A 23,836-nucleotide genomic window follows, 5' to 3' on the forward strand; every position below is an offset into this window, starting at 1 on the left:
TCCAGTGTGTTTAGCATGCAGACAGTAGTTGCAGGCCCTAAACTGGCCTCCTCCTAACCAACACATGGCCTCACTGGCACCAAGGCAGAATCAGCTTTCATCAGAAAACACAACAGATGTCCACCCTGCCTGTCAATGAACTCCCACTTGATACCACTGAAGTTGTGAATTATAAATGCTCAGTGGTGGTGGTTTTGGGTCAGTGGAATGCTAGCTAACAGGCATCTGGCTTGGAGCTGTCCTTCAAGTAACCAATTTGCAACAGTTTGTTGTGCCACTGTAGTGCCAACTGCTGCTCATATTGCTGCTACAGATGCAGTATGAGAAGCCAGGGCCATACACCAAATGTGATGATCTTCTCACTCAGTAGTGCCACGTGGCCATCCAGAGCCCAGTCTTCTTGTGACCGTACATTCTTGTGATCACCACTGCCAACAATCATGTACAATGGCTACATTTGTGCCAAGTCTTTCTGCAATACCACAGAAGGAACATCCAGCTTCTCATAGCCCTATTACGTGACCTGATTCAAACTCAGTGTGGTGTTGATAATGGCTTCTTTGTCATCTTAAAGTCATTCTTCACAAACATCAACTCATGATGCCCAGTCTCATAGGTAACTAATGCTCATTACTGTTACAGCATGTGTTTAAAGCAAACCTATTTCCATCCTTAAAGTGGCACTACTAGTGCCACTCTTATACTACTGGCACGAAATTGGAATAGACACGATCTTTCAGGTGTAGAAACATGCCTACCAACTTTTGTTTATGTCACCCAGTTCCTTCTTGGTGTTGTGATTTTTTTTCCTGTCAATGTAGATGATGTTAATAAGACATTGTAAAAAAACTGGGAGATGGTGATTTCACTATTAATTGCAACTTTTATTGTTCTGATGGAGAGCACTTAGAGTTACTGATGCCCAGCTTGGAGTTTTCCCCTGAAGTAACATAGCCAACGAAAGTAGGATGCCTTATGCAAACTGTGACTGATAATTTATTTTTAAATGCAACTGTTTTGCTCAAAATATATGAGAACCCCATAATAACTAGTTTATCTTATCATGGCAGTCAAATGGCAACAATAAAATGTCCAACTTCATCAGTTTTGCCTAGAAAAGGAAACGTACACTGTCATAGAATTATAAATGCTCAGTAAGTCACATTATTCAGAGAGTGCTCACAGAATGAAAAATGGGATGATGTTTACCAAGAACACATAGTCAATGACAAATTTAATTATTTCCTTAAAAGGTTCTGACAGCACTATGAATCCAGTTTTCATTCACAATGGGTCAGGGAAAATTACAGTGAAAGCCATCTAAAATCAACTAAGGCTGTGCTAGAAAGAGAGAGCTTTATTTATTGGATGAGTTATAACCAATACTTAAATGTGCACTAGAAACAATATTAAAATTTTCTTCATTCTGTAATAGAAAAGAAACAAAAAGTATGAACTATGAAGAAAAAATTAAATTTCCAAAAATGATGCAGAGACAATCTGGAGTATTACTGGGCTTGAAACTAATACCCATGATAGAGCAAATGATGTTCAGCATCCTGATGACAATAGTTACAAAACGGATGATGTTAGATTCAAACTATTAACCACTAAACTTAGTAAATTATTCCAAATTTTAATAGGTTCTTCCATCACTACTTTGTAGAAAACTTAATATATATTGATGAGAAACACAAACTGTAGTAGTTGTACAGTATTAATTTATTTAAATAATGTGTTTTCAGCTTTCAAGGCAATAATCAGACTATAATTGTCTGATAAAGTTCTTGTAAATCAATAACTGCTTCTAGAAAGAAAGAAATAAGCATTAACACTCAGTACAGGACAACTACAGATTCATTGTAACAGTAGCTGAAAACACAGGGAGAAAAACTGGACCACTGAAAGTAGATCTATAACATTTACTTCAACATGCCATACATACTCCATCAGCAGACCTCACTTTTGCCAACTCAAGTGCTAGGGAGAATACGAAAAACATTGAGCACTGAAAGAGAGTTGTTTTGGTTATGATAGTAGTTCATCCAAACTACTGAAAACTTTTTCTAGTTTGATTGCACCTCTCTCGAGTTGCTTTTGCAATCACACGATGGGTCAAGATGTATTTCTTGAAGTACATAACTATGGAATTGTAACATTTACTTATAAAAATAAACATAGGTAAGTGACCTCTAATAATAGAAATATCTCCCTGTTTGAACTGTTCTCATAAATGTTTTGAGTGGGTACCTTATGATAGAAAACTGTATCATTTCATTCACAACACCTTTCTATGCCTGCACTTAGCTTGGGTTCCATAAAGGATTCTCTACAAAGAAAGTATTGTATGACCTCACAAACTCAGTTATGGTAGAAATAAACTAGAAGAATTATCCTGGTGTCATTTTCTGAAGTTGCGAAAACCTTTGATCAAGTAGTTCATAAAATTTTAATAGTGAAATTAAAATATTACAGTACTACAGATATCCTCCCTTACTTTCATTGAATCATACCTTGACTACAGAAAAATGAAGGTCACATTAACAAATCAAATTAAATTCAGAGTGCGAAAATATTAAATATGGGTTCCTGCAAGGTTCAGTGCTTGGCCCACTCCTGTTGTCAACCAAAATAAGTGATTACCAGGAACACTGGAGGGCTCTTCAAAACTTTCATTGTTTACTGATAACACAAGTATATTGGTAAAGAGGACAAACACATCTGTGCTAGACATAACCCAGAAAACTGTGGAACAGGACCTCTCCTGACCCACTCATTTCTACAGAGTGTCAAGTTACATATTTAGCTTCTCCTGTGTTTTACTAGTTGCATATTTCTTAAATTTCATGTGTGCTTTACTTTTTAATATGTTTAATCTCGCATTTTCAACTGTAAGTGTAAATTCAGGAAGTTTGTAGTACAGTCTTCATTTCTTCTGAACAGTCAGCTGCATAGCTCATTAAGGCACCAGTTGCAAGTATAGGTTTCTGTCTGTTCTTGTAGTTTGCTTCTTCAGCTAGAAGGGAGGAGCTAGCCACAATTCACGAACAGTTGAAGAAGCTTTTGGCTACAGTCAGCCACCTTCAGGCTGCTGCCTCAGGGTGTAGTGGTGACAGAGAACTGCTGCATCACATGGGACACCACAGGTGTTGCTTTTTTGCCCATGGGCTCTGCTGTCATTGCAATTCCTAGTGTACCCGTCATGATGCATCTGCACTCACAGCAGAGTGAGCAGTGGGTGTTAATGTGTTCCCGTCACATAAAGCAGAGAGCAATGTGGAGGCTGGCCATCTGGCCTCGTCTTTTTGCACTTTGAGTCACAGGTGGCTATTCCTTCAGCAGAGTCCAAACAGGGTCACATGGGCATACTTTTGTTAGGTATCAGGAGCTCCAACATAAGGGGCATTATGGAGCCCCGCAGGAAGACAACATTCAAGGCTGGAAAGAAATCCAATGTGCACTTAGTATTTCTGCTGAGGGGCCTCATCCAAGATGTAGAGGAGGTCTGGCCTGCAGCTATTGGGCATGCTGGGTGCAGTCATCTGCAAGTTGTGGCTCATATCAGCATCAATGAGATCTGTTGCATTGGCTCTGAGGCTGTCCTCGGTTCAGACAAGTGGCAAGCAGAGATGGAGAAGACTGCTGGCCTCACACACAGTGTTCAAGCAGAGCTCACAATCTGAAACATTGTTCCCAAGGTTCATCGGGTTCCTTTGGTTTAGAGCTGAGTGGAGGATCTCAGCCGAAGGCTTTGTCAACTCTTTGACAGTCTTGGCTGCAGATTTTTGGACCTGCAGTATTGAGTGGGGATTTGTAGGACTCCCCTTGATAGATCAGGTCTGTTCTACACAAATGAGCAGGTACTCAGGTAGCAGAGTACTTATGGAGTGCACATGGATGTTTTCCTAGGGCAGGTGGTAGTTTGAGGTGCTGTGATGAACACCTGCCAGTCAGTACACTCAGCTAATTATTGGGACTGAGATCTCACTGAAACCTAAGGTACAGTGCTCTGAGATATTTAGCGAGTCATGGAACATATCTTGGAAAGACATATTAGATGCCATAGGGAGTGTTCATTGCAGTTGACAGACATATTGTTTCTATTGAGGTCAAAGTCAAGCATGACAGTCAAGTTATCTGGTTGTGAGTAACAGATCCAGGTAAAACCAAGTTAATTGTTGGATGTTTTTACCACCTACTCTATTCTGTTGTGACAGTTCTAGAATAATTCAAAGAAACTCCATGGTCAGTAGTGCGTAAATATCCAGATCATGCAGTACTAGTTGGAAGTGACTTTAACCTACCAAGTATAGTTTGGGATGTCTGCGGATTCATTGCATGGGGTACAGACAGACAGTCTTGCAAAGTACTTTTGAACACATTTACTGATAACTGTCTTGAGCTGCAAATTTGGCAGCCCATGTACAATGGAAATATCTTAGACCTTTTAGCTACAAACAGACCAGACCTTATCAATAGTGTCAGTATAGAGATGAGGATAGTGATCATGATGTCATTATTGCAACTATGGTTACGAAAGTTACGAAGGCTACGAGAGTGTTTCTGCTAAAAAGAGCAGATAAAAAGTTGTTAGCATCTCACTCAGACAGTGAATTGACATCACATAGTTCCAGTAAAATGGAGGTAGGGGAATTATGGGCAAAGTTTCGACAGAAACTGGAGAACTGTGAGTCTTTTAAGTGGATTAAGGATGGAAATGTCCCACCATGGTTTAAAAACAAAGTTCAGAAAATGCTGAGAAAGCAAAGGGTGTTGCCCTTCTGGTCCAAAAGAGAACACGCAAATGGCAACAAGCAAAGGTTAGTAGGGATTTGTGTGTCTGTGAAAAGATCATATAACTACCGCTATCATGCCTTAGCAAAAGATCTGGTTGAGAATCCAAGAAAATTCTAGTCCTATAAAAAGTCAGTAAGTGAGTCTAAGGCTTCTATTCAGTCGCTCATTGACTAGTCTGGTGTGGGAGTTGAAGATAGGGAAACGAAATCAAAAGAGTTGAAGTTCACATTTAAGAAATCATTCATGTAGGAAAATTGTGCAAACATACCATCATTTGTACGTATGGACGACATAGTAATAAGCATCCCTGGCAAAGCAAAACAACTGACAGAGTTGAAAACAAATAAGTTGCCAGGTCCTGATGGAATCCCAATTTGGTTTTACAAAGAGTGCTCCATGGCATTGGTCGCTTACTTAATTAGCATTTATTGTGAATTCCCAAGTGACTGAAAAAATGTGCAGGTGACTTGTGTACAAGAAGGGTAAAAAAATGGACCCACAAAACTATAGACCAATATCCCTATCATCGGTTTGCTGTAGAACTCTTTAACATGTGCTCAGTTTGACTGTAATAAATTTTCTTCGGACTGAGAAGCTTATGTCCACAAATCAGCATGGATTGAGAGAGATCACTCATGTGATACTCCCTTTCCTCACATGATATACTTGAACTATGGATAGAAGGTAACATACAAATTTCATGTTTCTAGATTTCCAGAGAGCATTTGACATGGTGCCCCATCACAGACTGTTAACAAAGGTATGAGCATGTAGAATAGGTTCCCAGATAAGTGAGTGGCTCAAAGACATCTTAAGTAATAAAACCCAGTACATTGTTGTTGGAAGCAAGTGTTCATCAGAAACAAGGGTATCATCAGGAGAGCCCCAGGGAAGCGTGATATGACTGCTGTTATTTTCTATATACATAAATGATCTGGCAAACAGGGTGGGCAGCAATCTGTGGTTATTTGCTGATGATGCTATGGTGTATGGTAAGGTATCAAAGTTGAGTGACTGTATGAGGATACAAGATGACTTAAGACCAAATTTCTAGTTAGTGTGAAGAATGGCAGTTAGCTCTAAATGTAAAAAAAAGTGAGTTAACAAGGGTGAATAGGAAAAACAAACCCATAATGTTCGGATACTGCATTAGTAGTGGTCTGCTTGACACTGTCATATCATTTAAATATCTGGAAGTAACATTACCAAGTGATATGAGATGGAGCTTGCATGTGAGGATTGTGATGCAGAAGGTGAATGGTAAACTTCAGTTTATTGGAAGAATTTAGGAAAACTGTTCATCTGTAAAGGAGACTGCATATAAGACACTAGTGCACCTATTCTTGAGTACTGCCCGAGTGTTTGTGATCCATACAAGGTCAGATTAAAGGAAGACATTGGAGCAATTCAGAGGTGGGCTGCTAGATTTGCTACCGGTAGGTTCTTACAACATGCAAGTGTTACCGAGATGTTTCAGGAACTCCAATGAGAATCCCTGGAGGGAAGGCAATACTCTCTTTGAGGAACACCACTGAGAAAAGTTAGAGGACAGACATTTGAAGCTGACTGCACAACGACTCTACTGCTGTCAACATACATTTTGTGTAAGGACCACAAAGACAATATTTGAGAAATTAGGGCTCATATGGTGGCATATAGTCAGTTATATTCCCTCACTCTATTTGCCAATGGAACAGGAAAGGAAATTATTAGTAATGGTACAGGGTACCTTCCTCCAAGGTGGCTTGCGGACTATGTATGTAGGTGTGTAGATGTAGATATTGATATAGATGTACATGTACATGTATATGTTCACAACTAAAAGCTTAACTCTTAACCTTACAAATACCCACATTATGAAATTTCAAACAAATGAAATTAATGAACACACACTAATTGAAACTTTGTGTGTGATATTCTAAGTATCCATATGGATAAGAAACTGGAGAAAATAATAAAAAAGCTCAGTCTTGCCTGCTTAGTATTTAGAAATGTCTTCCACTGAATTAATCTGAAGACTTGTTGCTGGCATACTTTCACTCAATACTAAGCAGTGGGATAATTTTTTGGCATTACTTGTAGATAAATTCCATGCAAACTCTACTGAAAGCTGTAATACTCTTTGGCTGTCTACTTACATAAATGAAATGCTTCACAGATAGACGTAGTGTTTTAAAAGGAAGATACTTTCTTAACAATTCCTTCTATACCACAGAGAAACTTTTGAATAGGAACAGCTACAGACCTGTAAATGGTCATGCAGTCCTCCCCATACATTTCATTCCCTCTTCTTAGGGAGAAGGCAGATTGTTTGAGAGATTGTCTTAATTGCCTTTTGGAGCTACAGGTTATAGGTAATAGTTATTCTGTTTACATCTTTAACTTTTATGAAAAACTGTACGGGTGGGGAGGGGGATGGTTATATCTCCCAATTGGGGATTTATTTTGAGGGATTACTGGGGATATCTCTGGTATTCATCTAAGAGAAACTTTCTAAAATGGTGGCCAAAGCTACTGGTGTTTCACTTTGTTTTGCCATGCATATTATAGCAGGCATCTTCTCAAGGAACCTGCTTTGAGTTGTTTGTGAAGTCTCGACACCACCAAATTGACCAGTGTCTCCTCCTTTTACTGCACAACTTTTTCTTGGCACCAACTGACACTGCTCCACAACATGCATCCTGTCCACCCTCACCTCTCTCATTGGTAGCATCTTCAGGCTGGGTGAGAAGAGGAGGTCGCTGATGGCACATCTCGCAATTAGTTGGAGGTGGTGTCACGACTCACCACATCTTCTCCTGCACATTTTCTTGGTGCTCTCAGCACAAGCTGGGCTCACATGATTCAAGCTCTTGCCTGTCTCCTTTTGCTGCTGCTACTTCTACTGTGGGCTGAAGAGGCCTTGCAGCTACACTAGCTTGTGACATGTGGTTCACCACAGTGGGCACATGTTGGTTAGTCATACTTCATTAGTGTGCAAGTACAACAGTCATGATTACCAGCACACTTGGCACATATTGGCTGATTTCAGCAACATTTTATCATGTGACCCTATTACTGATACTTGGAGCATTAAGGCTTTGTGCCATGTTTTGCCAGGAGAGGCTCCACCTTAATGCGGAAGCCCATGTTGCTCAGCTAAAAATCTTTGTCGGTGTCCTTTTCTTGCACTTTTTCTTGGCTGCATCCTCAGCCAAGAGAAATAGTAGCAGTCTATTGTTATTGGTCCAGTTATGCAGTTTTACAAGCACAGACACGAACCTGTGTATGACAGCCCTTTCTGTTAATCATAAAGCCACATCAGCTCCATATTATCAGATGCTGGGACAATGTACTTGTTGAGAAAAGGGGCGATGGACTTATAACCATACAAATAATTTGCCTTTATCTCTAGCATAAAGTTACTGTTAAGATACTTGACAGTGATCTCAAAGAATGTGTTACACTGTAGCTCAGTGTGGAACTTCATCCAGTCTCATTCCTAATTTTGGATGTAGAAATGAGAAACTGATGCTTCCAGGTCATGCTTGTTCTGTGTAATGGCCTTAGGATCCATTGCCAGCTGCAGCTCATCTTTCACGTGGATCTAAGAGGCTATGTCAGTCTCATCACAGAAGTTCTCCTTTTCAGAAATACCCACTTTGTCTTTTGAGTTTTGTTGGATGTAAGTCAGTCAGTCAGTAATCATAGCATCACTTAGTCACACAGTTGACAAAGTGAACTAGAGACACCAAGGGTCTCTAGCCATCATTCCTTGTCTATCACATCATATCCTGTACATGATGCATGCAGAAACAAGTAAGTTTGTTTCTATTAGGTCACCAAACACAGCAACTTTGCCGAGGTGCATGAGTGGCAGTTTCATCTGCTCTGCTCTTTCTAGCAGCACTGAACAGGGTTCAGGTAAGTAATTGATGATAGGTCTCATGTAGACAGTAATGTAGATTCAGTATACTCTAAATCAAGGGATAAAATTTCCTTTTCATGTAACCAAATTTTTGAATGATGTATGCATTGATAAAGTAAATCTTCACAGGTATTGGACATGGAGATGATTTGCCCTTTTTGTTTGATGCATTGCCACTTGATGGAAATAAAATACCTGGAACTAGTTTTAAACTTACGGATCCTGACGACCTTGCAGTGCAAGACCTGATGACATCATACATAGCAGAGTTTGCAAAAACTGGGTAAGTCATTATCATTAAAAATTTGAATTGCATAGAATTGCTTCAGTGCTGTTTACAGGTACTACTTCTATATGAGGATGACATTCGAGATGGGACGGGCTGTGTTGTAAAATGTGGCTACTTCAAAAATAAGGTAAACTGATACAAAACATCTAGCAAACTCAATAAGAACGGGTTAAAACCTTGCATCTGAATTAAAAGGACACTGATTACTGTATTCATTACAATAAATATATATTACATTTCATTTAATGAATATAATAGAGGGAAACATTCCATGTGGGAAAAATATATTTGAAAACAAAGATGATGTAATTTACCAACGAAAGCATTGGTATGTTGATAGACACACAAACACACATACAAAATTCAAGCTTTTGCAACCCACGGTAGCTTCATCAGGAAAGAGGGAAGGAGAGGGAAAGACGAAATGATGTGGGTTTTAAGGGAGAGGGTAAGGAGTCATTCCAGTCCCGGGAGCGGAAAGACTTACCTTAGGGGGAAAAAAGGACAGGTATACACTCGCGCACACACACACACACACACATATCCAGTGGGTGTGTGCGAGTGTATACCTGTCCTTTTTTCCCCCTAAGGTAAGTCTTTCTGCTCCCAGGATTGGAATGACTCCTTACCCTCTCCCTTAAAACCCACATCCTTTCGTCTTTCCCTCTCCTTCCCTCTATCCTGATGAAGCAACCGTGGGTTGTGAAAGCTTGAATTTTGTGTGTGTGTTTGTGTTTGTTTGTGTGTCTATCAACATACCAACACTTTCGTTTGGTAAGTTACATCATCTTACATTTCATTTAAGAGTGATACATACACAAGAAAATAATCAGTCTAATTGATATAGTAAGTATTGTAAAACATAGGATGAATTATGCACACAAGGAAGGAGTGATGTTTATCTGTCAGAAATGCTAGAATTAAAAGCTAATGTCAAATGCCAGTGATGCAGATCACACAAGTGTTTGACCTTTTGTGTGTTTGTTCTTCAGTAATTTATCACTTACATATGTAAGAGTTTTAATTTCACTCACATCATCAGTAGTCAAATGATCAATTTTCTGCCATTTCTCTGATGATACTGAAGTGATAAAAACTGTCAGAAACCACATGGTTTGACAGACTACAATCTGCAATGAACAGTAATTGTTGTGACAAGTAATGGCATATCAGTTTATGGTCAATTATGACATCAAACAGTCACTATTAGTCAGTAACAGCAATATATTATAACACAAAAGACAGAAGAAGCAACCGCATATTTGACAGAATATTATGAGAGGAAAAGAATACATTTTATTTTTGATTAGAAAAAGAAATTACATTGCGCTGTAAAAAAGAATAGTCACACGATGAAACTAGTTTTTATGTGCAGCTGCATGATCATTTTGTTACAAGAATCACTCAAATGATCTATGGAACATGTTTAACTAAGTAACTAACAGGAGCAACTGCAAGAGCAGGAAAAGACTATAAAGAGATTAACTTTGTCTTAGCCATAAAGGCAATGCTAAGTGGCATAGAAAAAAACTATTGATTGTACCATGATTTGGCATATTGTAATTTTAGAATGAAATATTGTGGAAAACTGTATAATTGTTTCAGAGGGCAGAATGCATTATGTATATATTTTCATCTATTTTGACATTGTCTAAACATGTAAAATTGTAAGGGGCGTTCAATAAGTAACACAACACATTTTTTTCTCGCCCAATTTCACTTGAAAAAATGCAGAATTTGTTGCAGGACATCATGGAATATTCCTGCTTCAGTCCCTAAGGTCTCATGAAGTTCCAATAGATGGCAGCACTACACATAGCCTTCAGTACTGTAATGGAGCTGCATTCCAAGCAGAGAGGTATCATCAAGTTTCCTTTGGCAGAAAACCAGAGCATCGAAGATATTTCTAGGCACTTGCAGAATGTCTACAGAGACCTGGCAGTGAACAAAAGCTTGGTGAACCATTGGGTGAGGTATCTATCATTGCAACAAGGTTGTGCAAACCTGAATCTCAGCCTACTGCCCACAGCAGTGACTCCTGCAGTGTTGGAACATGCAGGCACTCTCATCTGAGGGGCTTAACAGATTGCAGTCAAACACCTTGCTGCTCAACTAGATCTTTCTGTTGGTAGTGCTGACACACTTGTCCACCAGTTGAGGTACTCAAAGGTGTGTGCCCACTGGATTCTTCACTGCCTAATACAAGGCCATAAAGAGCATCTGAGCAGAACTGCTTGTGCCTTACGAGAGCAATCATGACAAATTTTCGTCAGACATCATCACAGCCACTGAAACATGGGTTCATAGCATCGAACCAGAAACAAAATGGGTGTCTGTGGAGCGACACGATACCATCTCTCCTTGAAGAAAATGTTCAAAGCTGCACCCTCAGCAAGTAAAGTCATGGCGATGATCTTCTGGGACTCTGAAGGCGTTATTCTGTTTAATGCCTACCCTGATGGCATAATGATCAACTTTGAAGTGTATTGTGCTACCCTCAGGAAACTGAAGAAATGACTTCAGCATGTTCATTGCCACAAAAATGCAAATGAACTTCTCCTTCTCCATAACAATGCAAGGCCTCATGCAAGTCTGCGCACCTGAGATGAACTCAAAACTTCAATGGACAGTTCTTCCTCAGCCACCCTACTGTCTAGATCTTGCACCTTTTGATTTTTATCTGTTTGGCCCAGTGAAGGATGCACTTACAGGAAGCAGTACATGGATGATGGGGAAGTTATTGATGCAGCAAGTTGTTGGCTCTGACATCGAGCAGTAAAGTGGTACCATGAAGGCATACAGGCCCTCCTGGTAAGGTACCCTAAGGCCATCACTTTGAACAGAGAATATGTTGAAAAATAGGGTTCTGTAGCCCAAAAAGTGTGGAATAATATGACATGTTGGAATCCTGAGTAAAACCAATCAGCTTTCAGAAAAAAAGTGTTGCATTACTTATTGAATGCTCCTTTTACATGTTATGAGTTGGAGGAAACTGTCATAAATGGATAACATGTTTTAGCATTTTGACAAAAGCCACACATGACAAACTGGATTGTGGTGAATTCTCTTTTGCTGTTGCTTTAGATCTGTAGGACAACTAGGCTGCCCTGGCAATTTACTAACAACCATTATTTTATAATAATCCCAAAAATTTGACTTTCACACAAGAGTGGTACTACAAAAAATGAACAAAAATTTTCTGTAGCCAAATTTTAAAAGATATTCTCTAGAATTTTAGCCAGATGGAAAGAAACACAGTTTAGGTATATGAAGTGTCTAGGTGTTCTTGTGGTAATAAACTTGCAGTATGCTCTATTACAAGGTTGATTTTAATATGCATACAAGTATGCATTTGCAGTAAAGCAATAGAGAGCCTCATAAAGATTTTAAAGAATTCTACCATCACAGTTATGTAGTAATGATACAAGTGTAATGTCTATAACTGAGTTTAAAAACATTATAACAATCGTGAAAAGCTTGTCTGGTGCAGCAGTGCAAGGCAAATTTATAATTCCAATACAACTCACTCTTGTTTCTCTCAGCCAACTGAAAAATTTTGAGGGGATTTGTGTCCTTTCAAGAGTTTGAACTGAAATATCCAAAAACTGACCCGACGGGTGTAGATTCTCACAATGGTAGACTAGGTTCTGGATAGCCATGTAACATAAACATATGCCAAGATCACTGTATTACAAGGATGTCATTCGCAGATCAGACAACATTCACTGCACAGATCGAATTCACTGGAGGAAACTTGTTGCCCAATAAGCTACCTATCATTGGAAGAATTAAATCTAAGACTTCATCCCCAAAAGCTGAATATGTTGACAGCTTAGATACTCTACAATATTCTGTCACTCTCGCTAAGCAAAAATACAGGGCTATTTGTAAGTACCTCCGGGCTTTTAGAAGACAACTGTGTGTAAACTACAAGCCATGTAGAAAAGAGACATATATCACTGGAGAGATCATCTCTCCAAATTTTTAACTTGCATTACAGGTGCTAAATATCGGTGCCTTTTTTGACATGATTAACCTGAATAATGCATGCAATTCACTGAAGTTGCTGATGCTACTGCTACCTGGGAATGTACAACAGCAGAAGCCGCTTCAGAAATCTGCTCATTAGGTTGCATGATGTGACAGATGATTTGTCTACATGTTCTAACACATCTGTACCCAAGTGGTACAATCTGAAACTACACCATGGCATGTATTACAAATCAAAACTAGGATATACATTCTATCCAGTGACACATGTAGTTTTTCAGTACATCTTTAAGTTTTCACAAAGTCATCTTTTGAAACCCCAGAGATATTTATGAATAACCATGTATTTACCTATGTTTCTTCGCATTTCTTATTACACTTTAGTTATTGTTGCTATAACTGCCTTTTAGTTGATTCCCTCACTACATTAATTAATTTGAAAAGTTCAGGTCAGTTAGAAGATTCAAGATATTGTCCCCAAAAAGGGGTTCTCCAATTGTTGAAAGTATTTTTCAGAAAAATATGTAACAGTAAATTAATAAAAATGAAGTACAATTTAGTATTTTTTTAATAATAAGTAACACACAATACAGGTCTCACTGGTGAATGACACTAACTCACAAGAATCAAACAATGGAAAATCCAGGATGGAATGTAACAATATCAGAGAAGGAAAGTTGCTACTCACCATATGGCAGAGATGCTGAGTCGCGATAGGCACAACAAAAAGATTCACAACCAATTAAAGCTTTCCGCCATTAAGGCTATTGTCAGCAGTAGACACACATACACATACGCGCGCCCACGCCCACACACACACACACACACACACACACACACACACACACACACACACACACACAGTCTCAGAGAGCTGAAACCACACAGCTAACAAGCAGCACCAGTGCGTGATGGGAGTGGCGACTGGATGGGGGTAAGGAGGAGGCTGTGGCGGGGAGGGGGAGGGAAAATATGGTGGGAATGGCAGACAGTGAAGTGTTGCAGTTTAGATGGAGGGCAGGAGAGAAGGTGCAGAGGGGGGAGGGGGTAAGAAGTGGAAAGGAGATAAATAAAAGAAATTAAAAGATTGGGTGTGGCGGTGAAATGACTGCTCTGTAGTGCTGGAATGGGAACAGGAAGGAGGCTGGATGGGTGAGGACAGTGACTAACGAAGGTTGAGGCCAGGAGGGTTATGGGAACGTAGGATGTATTGCAGGCAAAGTTCCCACCTGTGCAATTCAGAAAAGCTGGTGTTGGTGGGAAGGATCCATATGGCAAAGGCTGTGAAGCAGTCATTGACATGATGGATATCATGTTTACTGTTGCTTCACAGCCTGTGCCATATGGATCCTTCCCACCAACACCAGCTTTTCTGAATTGCGCAGATGGGAACTTTCCCTGCAATACATCCTATGTTCCCATAACCCTCCTGGCCTCAACCTTCGTTAGTCACTGTCCTCACCCATCCAGCCTCCTCCCTGTTCCCATTCAAGCACTACACAGCTGTCATTTCACCACCACACCCAGTCTTTTAATTTCTTTTATTTCCCTCCTTTACGCTATTTACCCCTCCCCTCTCCGCACCTTCTCTTCTGCCCTCCGTCTAAACTGCAATACTTCACTGTCCGCCACGCCCACCATACTATCCCTCCCCCTCACTGCCACAGCCTCCTCCTTACCCCCACCCAGTCGCCACTCCCTTCATACATTGGTGGTGCTGTTCGCAGTGTGGTTTCAGCTCTCTGAGACTGCATTTGTGTGTGCAAGTTGCATTTATGTCAGTGTGTGTGTGTGTGTGTGTGTGTGTGTGTGTGTGTGTGTACTGTTGACAAAGGCCTTAATGACTGAAAGCTTTAATTGTGTGAGTCTTTTTGTTGTGCCTATCACGACTCAGCATCTCCGCTATATGGTGAATAGCAACTTTTCTTCTCTGGTATTGTTACTAACTCACAAGAAATTGACAACATGTTGGAAGAAGTTTTGAAACCCAAAGACAAGAAGAATAGATATTTAAATCACAACTCTAATTTGATACCCACCTCAAACAGAACAGCAGAGACTTGCAGTATGTGTTATGGACAAGACAGGTTGTTGTTGTGGTCTTCAGTCAAGAGACCGGTTTGATGCAGCTCTCCATGTTACTCTCTCCTGTGCAAGCTTCTTCATCATCTCCCAGTACCTACTGCAACCTACATCCTTCTGAATCTGCTTAGTGTATTCATCTCTTGGTTTCCCTCTATGATTTTTACCCTCCACGGTGCCCTCCAATACTAAATTGGTGATCCCTTGATGCCTCAGAACATCTCCTACCAACTGATCCCTTCTTCTAGCCAAGTTGTGCCACAAATTTCTCCTCTCCAATTCTATTCAATACCTCCTCATTAGTTATGTGGTCTACCCATCTAATCTTCAGCATTCTTCTGTAGCACCACATTTTGAAAGCTTCTATTCTCTTCTTGTCCAAACTATTTATCGTCCATGTTTCACTTCCATACATGGCTACACTCCATACAAGACAGGCATAATTTGGAAAATATTGGATCAAGCTGATTGAATGAAGAGTGGTTATTGAGATAAAGAATACGAAGAAGAAGAAGAAGAAGAAGAAGGAACTGGAGTGAAAACAAGTGCAAGAGATAAGAGAAGTGTAAATAGTAAATAACAGTGAGAGTAGTTAGAGGTATTAATTGTATGTTACTGTTTGAGAGTAATGAAACAGTAAAATTAAAGTCGTATGGTATGATCGACTGGGAGACCCTGCAAGGCAGGTTCCGCCACCTAAATTGGAAAGGTGTTTTCTATCCTTTGTACCTGTAGGCACCTTTTCTTTGTGAAGTGTGAGCTTCGCGCATTGTCAAAGTGTTACTCTTAAGTGTACGTGACTGCAATGGATGTGCATATGCAGTGTGGCCTCGTCTGTGTGTTGGATGACAGTGAGAGAAGGGAGAGGGCGAAACGCAGTGCTGCCAAGTAGCCTACTCCTCTCAAATATCACCAAGGGGAGCTGCCGAGCTTAAGTACCCCATCCAACAGACGGATCACCACCAACTGTTGCATGCCCTCACTTTATGAGACACTGCAGAGAGGTTCGGAATTTAATCCAGGACACTGCCACCACTCCTCCTGTCCCCTCTGCCATAAACCAAAGGGATGATTATCAACAGCCCACAGCGTACTCAGACGGTCACCCATCCAAGTGCTGGCCATGCTCAATAATGCTTCATTTCGGAGTGCTGACGGGAACTAGGGTATCCACTGCAGCATGACCATTGGCAATACAACAGTGCACGTAGGTGTTAGTTTCATATCTAGAGATGCACAAGTCACTTAGATGAACTTAGTAGTGCTAACAAACTAAGTGGCCGGCATCTCTTAAGTTTTCTATTGTCTGCAATATAATTAACAATTAATATTAATATTGATATGTGTAATATTGAATTTTATAAATATTTATTGATTAGTAAACTAAGTAAACAATGAAGTAAAGAGTAGGACTAAAAATTTAAGCAGTTATGTAAGCTGGAGAAATGATATGTCGTCGCAAGCTCTGCTACACAATCCACAGACTGTGACACCAAGGACTGTTGAAACATCAAATAGGTTTTTCATGACCGAACATTATAACAACAACAGAAATTCCTGATGGAGCAGTATTTAAAATAAGGGAAAGGTAACCTCTACATCTACATGGGAAATGGGACTGAAGCTACTGTAGCAATATGCTTAAGAAATATTTAAATTTTTCTTGTACTAAATGAAATTACAAATCTCTTACTACTGTTTTTATCTTCATTTCTCTCCAAACACCATTACTGAATCACCTATATCTGCATCTACATCTACATCCATACACTGCAAACCACCATGACGTGCATGGCAGAAGGTACATCCCACTGTACTAGTTATTAGGGTTTCCTCCCATTCCATTCACGTATAGGGCATAGGAAGAATGATTGAATGCCTCTGTGTGTGCAGTAATTACTCTAATCTTATTCTCACAATCTCTATGTGAGTGATATGCAGGATATTATAGTATATTCCTAGAGTTGTCATTTACAACCAGTTCCAGGATAGTTTACATTTGTCTTAAAGAGTCTTCCAGTTCAGTTCCTTCAGTATCTCTGTAACACTCTCCCATGGATGGAACACACTTGTGACCATTCATGCTAGCCTTCTCTGTATACCTTCAATATCCCTCGTTACTCCTATGCAATATGGATACTACACACTTGAGCAATATTCTAGAATCAGTCGTATGAGTGATTTGTAAGCAATCTCCTTCGCGGACTGATTGCACTTCCTCAACATACTACCAGTAAACCGAAGTCCTGTTTTACCCATGACTGAGCCTATGTGATCATTTCATTTCATCTCCATACAAAGTGTTACACCCAGATATTTGTATGATTTGGCCATTCCAAGCAGTGACTCATTGATATTGTCATCATATATTGCTACATTTTTTCATTTTGTGAAGCACACAGTTTTGCTTATCTGAACATTTAAAGCAAGCTGCCAATTTTTGCACTGCTCTGACATTTTTCTGAGATCTGACTGAATGTTTATGCAGCTACTTTCAGATAATGCTTCATTAAAAATAACTGTGTCATTTACTATTGTCTGCAAGGTCATTAATATACAATGTGAACAGCAAGGATCCCAACACACTTCCCGGGGGCACACCTAAAGCTACTTCTACGTCTGACAGTGACGCTTCATCCAAAACAACTGTTGCATCCTCCCTGCCACAAAGACCTCAATCCAGTTGCAAATTTCACTTGATACCTCATACAGTCATACTTTTGACAATAAGCATAGGTATGGTACAGAGTCAAATGCTTTTCAGAAATCAAGAAATACTGCAGCTACCTAACTGCCTTGATCCAAAGCTTTCAGTGTGCCATGTGAGAAAGGTACGAGTTGGGTTCCACATGACTGTAGTTTTCTGAATCCATGCTGGTTGGCATTGAGGAGGTCATCATGTTCAAGATACCTCATTTTGTTTGAGCATGGGATATGTTATAAGATTCTACATCAAATCAATGTCAAGGATATTGGATGATGGTTTTGTGTATCACTTCTACTATTCTTCTTGTAGACATGTATGATCTGTGCCTTTTTCCAAGAACTGGGTATGGTTTTTTGTTCAAGGGATCTACGATAGATTATAGTCAGCAGAGGTGCTAACTCAGCCACAAATTCAGTATATAATCTGCCAGGTATTCCATTGGGCCCTGGAGCTTTGTTCTGTTTTAAGGAGTTCAGCTGTTTCTCAAAACAACTTACACTAATACTTACTTCATTCATCTTTTCAGTGGAATGAGGACTAAACTGGGGCAATTCACCTGGGTTTTCCTTCGAAAGGAACATTTGAAAATGGAGCTAAGCATTTCAGCTTTTGCTTTGATACTCTCAATTTCAGTTCCTATCTCATTTGCTAGGGGCTGGACACTAATTATGTGCCAGTAACAGCCTTTACAACCAGCTGCTCACCTATAATGACTTTACTCAAGAAGCACTGAAACATCTAACAGAAAACAGCATTCACACTAGCATTTGAGCACTAGATGCATAAGCATGTGCCCACACACACACACACACACACACACATACACACACACACACACACACACACACACACAATGATTACAATAAGCACTTGACCACTTGATTCATTGTAACAACAACACTTTTAGAGTTGGTGGGCATCTATATCCTTGTAAAGGAAGTAAGATTTTTGTGTTACATGTTTAGCTTTTCAGCAAGACTTAAAACAATTATATTGAAAGGATTTGTGCAAATAGATCACTGTGTTACTGGCAAGAGATTTCAAATAGTATAAATTGTGCATTTTAGTTACATTTAGTGGGACTTAAAAAATAAATACAAAAGGGAAAGAGCACCCTGAAACTCATTGTAAACATTTTGTCCAGGTAGAGATAATCGTAAAATGTCTCTGTAAAATAGTACTCTTTTAGTGGCTGAGTGAGAAAATGATGCAGTATTGTAATGAGAACTTTGGGAAATTTTGAAAAAATTCTGGTGGAGGAATATAAGGTTAAGGGGTTTCTGATCATTTGGCTTTTGTGGTGAGGTTTGTGTTGTTTTGGCAGGGGCTTACCTCTCGTAGATTCTGTACAATGTGGGTCATGATTGACTCAGTCAGTATTGAGAACTCTGCAGTTAGGCTGGTCTACAGTAACTGACCTCACAAATGTATAATTTTTGGAATGAATGGGTGGAGTACTTTGTTGGTGCCACTTCATTGTAACTGTTTTAGAATGACAATGGGTGGGTATTTTACAAGGAACTCCACTTGGGTGCTCAAGGCCTCGCTTGTGTATATCCAGCACAGACTGTATCAGAAAGCACAGTAAAAGTTTAATTGTGGCTTCTGTGGTGAGGAAAAATAATTTTGTTGCATAAAAAAGTAACACAAGTGAAATATTACAAATTTAAAGAGACAGGAAATAAAAAGGAACATGTAATAAAAGAACACTGCTGACATTTTTTCCAGCTTCTCATCTGTTTGTATTGTCACATTGGACAAGGCTGTATAGTGAGATATTCAGAAAATGCTTATCATGTGGAACAGTTGGTACTTCTTGGCTGCTTTCAGTATCATCATTGTAATAGCTGAAAATGATAGCCTTGATTCCTTCATTTGACAACTGCAATATTGGGTCTGTAATTTTCCAGCATACTCACAATGTGGCCCCAATCAAAATTTCTCCTCAGTCTTATGCAGTGTATGATGCCCATTTCATAGACAAACAAAAGGGTTCATTGTCAGTCCAAGAAATTTTTTGAAAGTTGTCCAAATGTCCAAAGTGCAGTGGATGGCTATACTTCAACAATGATGATCTGCGAAAACAGGTGTGACAGAGAATTCAGCATCAATTACTCATGAATATCCCAATCATTGGGCACACACTGTATACAACATGGATCCCATGACAAGAATCAGACCATAGTAACAGTTGATAAAAAGTTGCTTTCTTGATTTATCCCAGACACTGAGCAGATATCTATGCACTGGCATCTCAGGGAGAGACTAAATTGAAGTACTCTGAGGTACATAGAAATTTATAAATGCTGAGATGGAAAGGAAACTCTGTTCATCCACTTTCTACCCAAAGTCAAAATTCTGAATGCTGAATATTGCTGTGAAACACTATGGAAACTGTAATTAGCTATTAAGAATGAGGTAAGTAGGATTCTTCATGCAAGGTTTGCTCTGATCAGTAACTATGGTTACTCCATGTACAATAATTTTTAGCAAGTGGATTGTAATTTACAATGCATTCTGAGGTCTTATTCACAATTCCCTTTATCTCCATCTTTTCTTATACATGACCCAAGTAAATTACTACCTGGTCAACACTTTCAGAGTTAATGACGAGGTTCAAACATGTCTGTCAGTTTGGGTGGTGATTAGCTGGAGATATAGTTCAGCAGTTAACACAAATATTTCAAGGCAACTGTGTTTCCACCCTGTTTGCAATGAAATGAAATGATGAGGACAACACAAACACCCAGTCCCCAGGCTCTAGAGAAATTTACTTCCTGAAGAATGTACTTATGGTTTATTATTTCCAAAGCAACCAACAGTGCTCCAGCTGTCACTCCCAGGGTTGACAACAAATATTGTCCTTATGCTGTTACCAGTTGTCCTATAGTTCCCTAGTTTTAGTTTCCAGAACAAAATGGCTAGAGACATGTATCCTTTTGGACAACATATTAATTAAAGATTAAACGGAAAGATCCTTATTAGCTTCCTACTTGCCTTGCTCACACTTTTATTTTCATTTCTATGCTATTTACCAAGGCTACACTCATGTGTGATTTATCCAGTGGGATTGGAAATGGAAAAAATACAGCATAAATAGAACTGGTGTGTTTAAATGAGAGTGGCCACAGAGTGCTGGAATTCCCACCATTGTTGCACAGAAGGGCCTGTCTTCAAGGTCACATACAGAGGAATGAGCCACAGCCTATTTCTCTGCAGGAATTCTAGCTGCCTCAGTGGTTAAACGATTAGATATTCATGTGGCAATCAGTTTGTCATATGCTCCCAACCAGAATGTTTCAGTATTGATGTGCAACATGGATTACAGAGACAGCTAATGGCTAATTTTGGAGGAACAGAAAAAATCCATGAATTTACAATATGAAGTACCCAGACCATAAAAACGATAGCATTAAGATGGAGTCATGGTAATCATATTGCTTATTGGGGGAGAGTGAGAGAAAACAGAACTGGAAGAAAAACTTAAGTTCTGTTTTTTACTTCACATATATTTACAATCAAGTTGTTGTTCTTATTCAAGTTAGGACAACCAATTAAGATTTATTCCTTACAGAAATTTTGACAAGGCTCCAATTCACGACTAGAACAGAAAAAGTCTGCAAAGTAGGACTGCAGTATTTTCAACAGGTCTCTCGTATTTTACAGATTTTTCCATATTGTATCCATTTTGCATGTTTATATATTTGATAAAATTTTCCTCATGTTTCATAAAGATTCATTATTTATTCATGCTAACATTTCCGTATTCAAAGATTATCATTCCCAAGTCAACAATTGATATATCCAGTTTATGATCCTAGGATTCTCTCTTTTTCATGTGGGCAAGCTTGATGCCACGATGGGACTATTTTGGCCATTATTTCCAAAATATCCCATATTTTTAGTTTTAAAACCTGGCAACCCTACTGCAAAGTGATCTCTAACAAATTTTGGGTCTTTGTTGCCTCTAGTTCCACATACTTGTCACAGACATGTCAGTGTGTTCTCAAAGTTGTGATTGTCAATGCTCCTCACACAGCTGTAAGTACACAAAAGTTGTAACTATAATGCCAGCAAATTCAACATTCACATCCATTGATAGGTACAAAATCTGTCATTCACGTGCTAAAATGGCAAATGCGCATTCAACAAAACACTTACCTATTGGAGTTGAGAAGCATATTTCTGAGGTGTCAAGGTTTTTCTGGAATAGGTCTTAAGAGGTTTGCACATGCGGCAAATGCATCACCCACAATTGCAAATGGAAGAGTAGTATAAGTAGGACAGTTTGCGAGGGTATTTGATTGTAGCAAATTTTATGTCTATGCACACGTCAGTGTGTCTGAAACAGTAATTGCTATCTGTCAGAGTTACCAGAACAACCAAAAAGTACAATGCCTGGTAACTGTACTAGTTTTAGAAATGTCAGTTTTCACTAAAGATAACAGTTTTCTGAATGAATTACCCCATATTGAATAACAGTCAGAAAATATATCAGGTTATTTCTTCAGGTCCTCATGTACAAGAACAAAGTTTCCTATCGACTTCTCACCTACTTGTTAGTACAGGGTGGATTCATTACCTCTGCTGTATTTGAATTCAACCATCACAAGAATAAAACTATCCAAGGAAATACTGTCCATTGCTGTTCTTGAGAAGTTGCTTCATAGCCATCTGACTGCCAAGGCCTGGCACTTTTTCCTGTCTGTGTGGCTGACACACTAGCTAACATTACTGTCACAACTTTTCCAGCTCAAATCTTGCTGGAAAAATCACACATATGGCAGCAGCCTAAAGGACTATTATCCTGAGTTTGTGAATAACCCAATTTTTTCTCACATCAAAGTACTGCTCCACTACTAATATGTCATTTTGTATTTCTTTAGACTAATCACGTTCATGAAGTACTTGAAACTTAAATATATACAATACGTAACAGCTCTGTGGCTCACATACATCTGTTGCTACAATTTGTGTGTGTGTGTGTGTGTGTGTGTGTGTGTGAGAGAGAGAGAGAGAGAGAGAGAGAGAGAGAGAGAGAGAGAGAGTAGGTAGGAGGAGTATTGGTTGACACTAAGAATAAAATTGTGTAAGAGATCTCAAAGAATACACTGCTTCTATATATTATTGACATATTGAACATGGTTATATCTTTTTTCCCTTACAGAGTCCCTGTCAATGGTACTTCAGATGGTAAAGGCACCTGGTTGCCGTTTAGTAGATCAAACAACAACTATCTGCAAATAGCAAGAAACCCCATGCCAGCTAAGGATTTCCGTTTCTGTCAGCTGGCTGCCTGGGCTGGAATAGCGGAACGTCTGCAAACAACATCGTGCCAGGCTTTCAACGTCGCTAAGGATCTTGCTGGCTCTGTTACAGATGTCAAAATAGTACCTGTTGCTGTTCCACTTAACACACACATTTTACCTTTTGGAGGATAGTTGGAATCTCTCAAATGACTCATTCTCTCATGGACAAAATAATAAGCAGTGCTTTATGAAATAACTTCACTTAAGCAAACTTTAAAGACCTGCTGAAGTGATACCTTTGATATTAGTGCTAGGTAAATTTACCGTTATCTGTGAACTTCATGTTGCAGTTGATTTAATAATGAAACTTCATTTCTTGTTAAAGTTTTAATTTTATTTTCTGTACTGAAGAAAAATATATTTTCTTCTGTTAAGTAACTTTTTGATAACTCCTCTCTGCACACTGATAATGCCGGTATGCTGTTGTCAAAAGTGTTCACAATAATAATAGCATATAATTATTTCTCTGCCATTACTGATTAATATTTACAGTCAAGAAGGACGATATTAAATGCGTTATGTCTCCGAAGTTCTCTAGTATTTTTTCATGGTGTAAATTAACAAATATTTTAGATTACAGCAATTTAACTCCATACAGTTCAGAACAAATGTTAAAAAGTATAATTGTGCATCTTTAATATTAAATGCAACACATTTGCTGCTTCTTGATACTTTTATTCAACGGAAAAATCATCCACTATTGGTGTTATACATTACAGTTTTGGATGACATGTCCTTTTTATCTTTGCATTAGT

The 23,836-nt window shown here is 39.1% G+C and overlaps 1 protein-coding gene across 1 annotated transcript in view; it reads left to right on the forward strand.

Annotated features, from left to right (window-relative positions):
* LOC126161929 (carboxylesterase 4A) overlaps positions 1–23,610 on the forward strand; it is a 159,334-nt gene extending 135,724 nt beyond the window's left edge. The window contains exons 10-11 of the mRNA XM_049918103.1: positions 8,834–8,987; positions 22,940–23,610. Coding sequence (XP_049774060.1) covers positions 8,834–8,987; positions 22,940–23,213 — 428 coding nt within the window. The 3' untranslated portion in view covers positions 23,214–23,610. The remainder of the gene's footprint in view (positions 1–8,833; positions 8,988–22,939) is intronic.
* The last annotated feature ends 226 nt before the right edge of the window (positions 23,611–23,836 follow it).

Source organism: Schistocerca cancellata, chromosome 2 (assembly GCF_023864275.1).
Source record: "Schistocerca cancellata isolate TAMUIC-IGC-003103 chromosome 2, iqSchCanc2.1, whole genome shotgun sequence".
Taxonomy (NCBI): Eukaryota; Metazoa; Arthropoda; class Insecta; order Orthoptera; family Acrididae; genus Schistocerca; species Schistocerca cancellata.